At 40.3% G+C, this 8,757-nt stretch overlaps 1 protein-coding gene across 1 annotated transcript; it reads right to left on the bottom strand.

The window, feature by feature from the left end:
• Window positions 1-1,872: 1,872 nt before the first annotated feature.
• Window positions 1,873-8,373, bottom strand: hsd17b10 (hydroxysteroid (17-beta) dehydrogenase 10). The gene is made up of 6 exons (XM_069660990.1): window positions 8,325-8,373; window positions 5,947-6,111; window positions 4,906-5,070; window positions 4,704-4,832; window positions 4,510-4,618; window positions 1,873-2,918 (listed from the first exon to the last, which is right to left on the bottom strand). The coding sequence occupies exons 1-6, from the start codon at window positions 8,346-8,348 to the stop codon at window positions 2,728-2,730; spliced, it is 783 nt and encodes a 260-aa protein (XP_069517091.1). The 5' UTR covers window positions 8,349-8,373; the 3' UTR covers window positions 1,873-2,727.
• Window positions 8,374-8,757: the final 384 nt, after the last annotated feature.

Here is an 8,757-nt window from a genome sequence, read left to right as displayed (position 1 = left end):
CACCCCGGTGTGCAAAAAGGTGCGAGGGCCTGTTCATCACCGCTTGCGGCTTTAATTTTCTAATTAAATTATTGAATATAACATCATTTTCTTCTCAAAATATTACCTTTTAATAATAGTAAATTAAATATTGTTTAATAAAATATTGTTCTAAATAAATGTAATAACAATATTCTTGACTTTTCACCACTCGACAAAATCTTTTTTCCACTGGTAATGTAATTTATTAAATGTTGTGTTTCTGTTTGCATCCCCTGCAGTTGTGAAAAAAGACCTACAGATTGATGCCGAGGAACCGAGTGACAACTCTGACCGGCCTGGTGCAGCTTGTGCCACCAGTGCGTATGCAAGTGCTGGGACACTAGAAGGCAATAACAAGACGGGAGCATACGCTGGAGCAGGATGGGGCCACGCTAGTGCAGAATGGAGCATTTTTGATGCCGAGGCAAAAGGGCCCAACGCCGGAGCAGGAATCGAGATGTCTAGGGACAACCTCAGAGCCATGGCCAAAGCAGAGCTGGCCAGTGCCTCAGCTTCTGCGGGTTTAGTGACAGGTAAAGTTGGTCTGGCAGCAGACACTGGATTTGGAATTAGTAAATCCGGATTAGAGGCTAAGGTGCTGGGAACAGGCTTCTCCATTGGTAGTAAAATGGGAATTTCTGTGTTTGGAACTGGATTTGAAATTGATTTTGGGAGATGGTGAACTTGTGCCAAATACAGCTCTCTGTGATGTTTTCTGTTTCAACAATAAAATCTCTTTAAAAGTTGCTTTTTTTTAGTGAACACAGTTCAAATGGCACCACTGGGATTTCTTATCTCAAGTTTTTATGTATTACGATGCAGCAGACCAATAATTTCCAACTTGACTTGTGTGGAGCTGGATTTAGGCCAAAAGATTGTATTTTTTATCTTTAAATCAAAGAAAAAAAATTGTACAAATTGTTTGATAAATCTTTGGAATTCTTTTTACTATGTGCTACGTTCCCCTTATATTGTTGATATTTAGAAGCTCAAGACTCACTTTTTCAACTTGGCTTTTAACTGATTTATCCTGTTCTTTTTTATTATCTATTTTATTCTATTTTTAATATCTAATAATTTTATTGATTTATTCTTAATTCTTTCTGCACTTTATTGCTTTTATCTTATTTTTTTCTATTCTTATCATTTTATTTCTTACATTTATCCCAGCCTATTTTATTGTCTTTTAGCCTTTTACTTTTTAGCTCCAGTGTTTCCTCATGGGAGCCCTCCACACTGGGAGTTGTGTCTGGTCTGCCCGCTGGGACGTCGTCCTGGAGATCCCTCAGGCCCGGAGGACCGGGTAAGCTCTGCACCTTGTGCGGAGTCCATCCCGGTCTTTCCGGGTCGGGGTGGTCTCTGCGGGTGGCACTCCCTGCGGGTGGCACTCCCTGCGGGCGTAGACTGTGACCCCTCCCGATGCGGATGGCTCCCATAGGTGGCGTTTTCCTCACCTGTTCCTCAGTGTCCTGCCATGTCTCTCTACCATGTTTTATCCTGAGTGCGTGCGTGTGTGTGGGTGAGTGTGTATGTGCATACGTGTACATGTGTGTCTGTCTGTGTGTGTGATAAAGTGTATGTGTGCCTCTGCGGGTGAGTCGGGAGGGGCAAGTTTCCAGTATTTGTATTATTGTGATATGTTTTTAATTCTAGTGATATGATTTTAATTTTTCTGTGAAGCACTTTGTGTTGCATTCTTTTGGCATGAAAGGTGCTATATAAATAAAGTTTGATTTGATTTGATTTGATTCATATTATTCACTTTCACTCATTTAAAGTTGCATATTTGAGGCTTTTTTTCTTTTTTCACACACATTTTTTATTTTCTTTTTCAGACCTTAAAGTTTCAAATGTTACATTTAGTGTCATTTTTTTTACTTTCAGATCTTTTTTTTCCGATTTGAAACCACAAAATTTAAAGTTAAAATTAAAACACAAAAATCAGAGTCAAAAAAATAAGACCTCAAATACTGTAGAAAACTAAAATGTGAAATTAGTTGAAGTGAAAAATAAGAAATGCAATTTATAAAAACTTAAGAAGGTTAATCAAAATAAATTTGAATATAATTATTTTTTCTTCACTTATTTTTCGTTTGATTTCTTTTTACTTTTCAAAATTTTAAGTGAAATTTTTTCACATACAATTTTTTTTTTTTCTCAAATTGACAATCTTTTTGCCCAAGACTAGCTCAATAGATTTGGCACTCGGCCTCCGTATGACTTTTTTCTGAGGGCAAAAATTTAATAAAAAAGCACATGTCCAACTCTGAAAGCTTTACTATAAATTCAGTTCAAAATCAAACTAAACTTTTCTACATTTTTTAAAATCAGGATGATCTAAAATATGTGTGAGAACATATCAACACTTTGGGATCTCAAAATAAAATAAACTTAGTAAAATTGATTATTAAACCCAACGGAGGTTTATTATAATCTGGTTTAGTTACAAAACAAAGTGGAGTGAAAAAGGTACTGCAATGCTCTGAAAGATGTACAGTCTCATTTTTACACTCTCGCTCACGTTCTCACACACAAACCTGATAAAAAGGTGACTGTGATCCATTACTGTCTGTATTGTATCAGTATGCAGTTTTCTACAACACAAATACACCAGACAGCCGCACACACTCAGACATGAGAATGTTCTCGTCGCTGGATGCAACAACTTTCGTTACTGTGAGCACACGCATACACGCATCATCCGTCTCAGGGCTGCATGCGAATGGCTCCGTCCAGTCTGATGACCTCTCCGTTGACCATGGGGTTCTCAGCCAGTGACGTCACCATGTGGGCGAACTCAGCGGGGTCTCCCAGGCGCGAGGGGAAGGGCACCTGGCGGGCAAGAAAGCTGCGCACCTTCTCTGGAAGACCGGCGAGGAGGGGAGTGGAGAACAGGCCTGGAGGAAGAAAGGGAAAATGTCATGTTAACCAGTGTTCAAATGTCACGTTAATGCAGATCTCAAATACAACAATTGTAAAATACTCCATCACAGGTTAAACTCCTGCATTTAAAAACCCACTTTTGTTGTGCACAGAGGTTATCAGAAAATATGCTTAAATTAAAAGCATTTCCTCTGTAGATAAATGCTCCCCGTACCACATATTATTACCCACATTTTATCAGTACATCCATTCAGTGTTTATGGTAAATGTAATCAATTAAAGCCATAAATTCCTTAGTGCAAGCTATCGGACGGAGACACCCGAGTTCTATTGCTTTGACAGTGCCTACATGTACCAGGATGCATTGCATATTAGCATTACATCTTAATTTGTTTATTTAACATTTAGTCATTTATTGATTTGTTGGTATTTTGTTTGAGGTAGATATGTCACTAGGTTTGATAACATGAATATTATTATTTAGAATATTTCAGTATTTATTTATGCTTTTATTTTGTTTTATTTTATTTGCAGTTTAAAGGAGAAGTTCGGTATTTTTAAACCTGGGTCGAAATGCCTCATTGGAACAAAAGCTTTTGGAATTGGTCGAGTAGATGGAATCTTCCGTAGCCACGATACAGCCGCAATGGCTGACAGGGGCAAATGCGCCCGATCAAAGTATGCCCACTAAGAGTGCTTGTTTTTGCCACTGACAGGCTCAGATTGATACTCAGATTGGAAATGATCCCTACAAAGATCGCCCTTTTTTTTTTTAAAGAGTAAGATCCTTTTTGTGTAACCAGAAACAGAAGTCTGACTCAAGGAGAAGTCTCGCTCTGAAATCACGCAGGTGGTGAGATGTTACCTGAACAGGACGGCGGAAACGTGAGTTAGAGTCGGAGAGAGGTTTTGTTTACGTAGAGGACTGCCAGCAAGAATATATTTCAAAAGCCAAGGCTGAATATTTAACCTGATTTCCAAGATGAATATTAGGCATTTGAATTCGATGGCCGCCCCTATTTGTTTGAGCCAGAGTACACGGACAAAGAGAGAGGGGGAACAGGCAGAGGAGGGGGAACCAGCGGCTGCCAGGCCGCGAAGCTCGGGAAACTGGTGAGCGAGACTTCTGTTTCTGGTGTCACAAAAAGGATCTTACTCTTTAAAAAAAAAAAGGACGATCTTTGTGTTGTGTTGAACATGATATCAAGGCAGTTTCAAGCTGCATCTGTATGACAATAACCTCACCTACATGTAGGAGTACCATCTGCGGTTGAAAATGAATTTGAGAAGAGCACTTGGTACCAAGAACAAGTTGAGTTGAGCCGTAATATGCAGTGAAATGAGGCCTAGCTGGGGAACAGGATAAGTCTGGTGTGTTTTTCATATACTCACATATGTATGAAAAGGCAGAACATCAACACTGACTGTATCCTGCTAACAATTGTTATGTGTTCATTCAAAGACTGATATACAATATCTTCTGTATCCTCTGTGTCATATAGCTCCATTGTTGTCATAATAACAAAAAAAGCCTACTCAGAAGTACCTTATACAACCCTACTCCAAAAGTCCCTTTAAAATTTACACCTAAACATGTAGACTAACCGGGTGCTATGGTGATGACCCTGATGCCCATGGGTGCCAGATCTCGTGCGATGGGGAGGGTCATTCCAACGATGCCGCCTTTAGAAGCTGAATACGCTGCTTGGCCCACCTGGAGGAATAATAAAGACAACGAACAGTTAATAAACAGACATGACACTTACTTCTTTTGATGTTTGTGTGTTTTCTTAAATGACCTGTCCGTCATAGGCAGCCACGCTGGCTGTGTTGATGATGCAGCCTCTGTGTCCGTCTGCATCCGGCTCGTTCTTCCCCATCTCACCCACAGCGAGGCGAATCACATTAAAGGTCCCTGCGATGTTCACCTGCAGGAAACGCAGAAAGAGAAGTCACACAGCTGCAACCAGCTCGTCTTTTCCTACTGTTTTAGTGTCTTACATTGATGACGCGCTGGAAGTCCTCCAGGCTGTGAGGTTGGTCCTTCTTAAAGTTGTAGGTTTTAACGGCGACGGCGATGCCGGCACAGTTCACTGCCAGGTCCAGCTTCCCAAACTTCTCTCTGGCCATGGACACCGCAGACTGCACGTCTGCCTCTGATGTCACCTGGGAAAAGACAAGGCCTCTTAAAGCAACAGGACGCTTATTGACGTCACGTTTACATGCAGCCCAGGTGATAAAATATACATAGCAAAGAATACACGTGTAAATGAGAGTGTACTGCTGTTTCTGTCTGTCTTGAATGCAAGAAAAAGGTAGAACATTTTGATGGGTTGCTAAAATATATATAAACACTGTAATGCACGAAACCCAATTAAATTTTTTTTTCAAAAAGGTGCATCTTGTTTGCAGTTAACGTGTGATGTCATGATAGCATGTCCCATTCCTCTGCATCCACAAGCTCTAACGTCTCATGCTCTCATGCCTGGCGTCAGTTAAGTCTGTGAGGGTTCAGCGCTTAGGCGCTTCATTCTGTGGTGATAGTTCTGGATGACGTGAGAGTGCCATCTACTGCATGGAGGGTACATTACACCTCCAGAGGCAGCTGCAGACTGGAGGCCTTTCTCAAGGCGGCACCTTTACACTCACTCCTTCAACCAACAAAGTAAGTTTGAAGTCACAGCTGTCTGAAGCCTCCTTTGTTAAGGTTTAGTGGAAGCAATACTGCAGCAAACTTTGGGACCAACTCCCCTCAATCCGGCTGAAGCTGGATATTTTTGTATGCATGGTTTAATGTCACAAATTTAAAAATAGGTCACATGAATTAAAGGAAGGCATACTTTTTAAAATCACTTAACTTTATGCGGAAAGAAACCAACTCCCAAGCTTCTTCTGTACAGATCTTCTCGTTTTCACTCTGATGCTTAGTTTATGCAAAAGGCCCAGGACAGCTACAGACTGAAGTGTGGACTGTCATCCCCTGACTGTGTGTGTTGTGTTAATGTGTCCAAATGTCCCGCGTCTGCTGAGTTTTGGACTCACGTCAGCAGGAGCGAAGGCACAGCGTTCCCCCAGACTGGCTGCCAGGGCCGGTCCATCAGAGGAGGGCAGGTCCAGGATCACAGCGGACGCTCCGTTCTGCACCAGACGCTCCACAGTGGCCCGGCCCAGACCGGAGGCACCGCCCGTCACCAGGCCCACCATACCCTGCTCAACATGCAAACACACATTAACACACATGTATGGACAGGAGTAGAAGAGAAGAAGGAGGGGCGGGGGTACAGTAACAGAAGCAAACAGGAAATGGATCACTGACAATCATGGGTGAAAGGAGAGATCAAAACTGAGCAAAAAGATGCAAAAAAAACTCACTCACTTGTTGATTTTGTAAAACCAATTTTTATATAAGATGTAGTTACCTTAAACATTTCCTTTTTCCTTATAGCTTTAGTTAAGATGGGGTGACATTTTGTTTACATTATGCGCACAAGACACACACGCCTGCTTGCACACATTGGTGACAGGATACACAATCCCACTAATTATGTAACACAATGATACGGATCGACAGATGGCAGCAGGACGTCCAGATAAACTGCAATGTAGGGCTGCAATTGATGATTACTTTCATTGTTCATAAATCTGTGAAATAACTTCTGATATAATGTGTCCAAAATCCAAGATGGCGTCTTTCAGTGTCTTGTTCTGTCCACAACCAAAAGATATTCAGTTTGCTTTCTTAACAGTAAAGAAACCAGGAAATATTCACCTTTAAGAAGCCGGAATCTTCAAAAAATTATCAAACCATTAACTAATCGATTAATCATTGCAGCTCACGTGCAGAGCGCCAACGAAGGAAGAGAAGAAGACTGCTAGCTAGTACACGTCTGTAAACAAAGCAGGATTTCAAATAGTCTCTTAAAAATCAGCTTTTCAAACTTAGAGGAGGAAGGGAAAATGCAATCAACATATGTTTGGAGCTGAAGAATACACACAATGGGCCTCATTCACTAATATCTGCGCAGAAATCTTCTTACTCTCCGCAAAAAATAAGTACTTGCACAAAATCAGTCACATTCATGACACATGTGTACCGGCCAATTTTGTTTTCACCACTGTGCGTATGGTAGTAAATCAGAACCGTTTTAAATTGACAGGCGCTTGTCTGCGATCTTCAATCAGCATACTGCCACGCCTCTATTTCTCTATATAAGGACATCTGTTTGGTGCCGCATGAAGAGAGCGGTGTTACAGAGAAGCTGAAAGAACGTGAAAGATGGCCTCAAAAGGTAAAAAGAAAAATTTCTCATCAGCAGAAATGGAAACAATCTACTCTATTGTAAACTTAATAAACTAACTCAACTGCTATAATTGAAGATTTTAATTATATGACAATAAATTATGAGGATGACACGGCATTTACGTTTGGTCCATACATTAGTAAATTCAATTATTGTTGTCTATTAAAGCCTTTTTTTCCCCAATAAATTAAGTTTTAACATAGTATGCATTTAGTGAAAAGGGTGTGTGTTAACATTTCCTAGGACATTTCTTTCATCATTTGTGCGTACGCATGGTCTGAGGGAGTTCTAAATTACCTAAGTACGAAGAAATTTAGATAAGAACAAATTGATGAATGCAAGATTTGGGCGTCAAACGTGCGTACGCACAGTTCAAGCACAGATTCGTGCGTACGCACTGTTCGTAAATGAGGCCCATTGTCTTTTGGTGAAAACTGAATATAAACATGGTTTATTTGAAACTCAAGAAACTCCACAGGGCAACATTTAAATATATTTTTATCCCTTCATCATGACTCTGTGGGTGTAGTTTGGTCTGCTTATATTGACAGATCTGGCAAAATGTGACATCACTTGTCGCACAGAGCCCCAACACATCCCAATGAGTAGAGCAAAGATTACACAAAAAAATGCATAAACATTTCATGAGAAACCACCAAAATGGCAGAAACTCTTGCGTTCATGTAGGGCGCTTATGGTAAGCTGTTCAAAATTTAGGCAGCTTTCTTTATTGCCTTTGGGCAGTGTTACCAGAAGGAAAGAGAGGGGAGAGGCAAAAGTATCTGGAATGCGAGATAGCAGTAAAAATAAGCGACAAACTAAATTATTTTTTTGATTTGATGCACTAGCCCTTTAAATTATTAAAACTAAGTCTCCAATGTCAATGTAACTGATAGAACAGAGGTTAGGAAACACACTGCTCTCACTGACTCTCAACTTGTTAGCAAAACACAATGAAACTTCTGAACTACAAAGAAAGCAAACCAGCAGGAAGCTAAAAACTCGCATTTATCACGAGACCGGCTTCGGAGAATTCTAGCACGTCGCGTGCTATCAGAGCAAATTAAACAAGTGACACAGTGTGCAGCCCGAATAAAATGTATCATTACGTTTGCTCACCTTGACACATCGAATGTTCGCCATGTTCGCTCGGACAGACGACTGTGACGTCACAACAAAGATCGTGTATTTGACAGAGCAGCCGCTGGTTTTTTCTTCTTCTTCTTCCTGGCATCCTTCACTATGCATTACTGCCTCTCCCTGGACAGGGGTGGATGTACAAGTAAAACTTGTATTGCTACAGTGTTATAAGTACAATTACAGCATTCAAAATTATATTTGGGAAAAACTTCTAAAATGTTCACAATAAAATATACTTAAAGTGCCAATAGTAAAAGCACTAATAATGCAGAATACAACATATTTTATTGATGTTATATACTGCACGGGTTCAGTGTTGACAGAAGTATTTTAGTACTCTTAATAAAATGAAAGTGGCAGGACACTGCAAGGTTTCTAGTGACATATAAAATATAATACTATTATGTGAATG

This window comes from Semicossyphus pulcher, unplaced genomic scaffold, assembly GCF_022749685.1.
Source record: "Semicossyphus pulcher isolate SPU_LCO1_2020_fin unplaced genomic scaffold, fSemPul1.0.p SCAF_13, whole genome shotgun sequence".
NCBI classification, from domain to species: Eukaryota; Metazoa; Chordata; class Actinopteri; order Labriformes; family Labridae; genus Semicossyphus; species Semicossyphus pulcher.
Note: the sequence above shows the minus strand (reverse complement) of the source record. Positions and strands in the feature narration are given on the sequence as shown.

Excerpts from the sequence above, each read along its gene's own strand:
- hsd17b10 (XM_069660990.1), bottom strand. The coding sequence starts at position 8,348 with ATGGCGAACATTCGATGTGTCAAG. Across the intron at positions 5,071-5,946 it reads GTGCCTTCGCTCCTGCTGAC|GTGACATCAGAGGCAGACGT; the intron begins GTGAGTCCAAAA and ends GTCTTTTCCCAG. Across the intron at positions 4,833-4,905 it reads ACTTCCAGCGCGTCATCAAT|GTGAACATCGCAGGGACCTT; the intron begins GTAAGACACTAA and ends CGTTTCCTGCAG.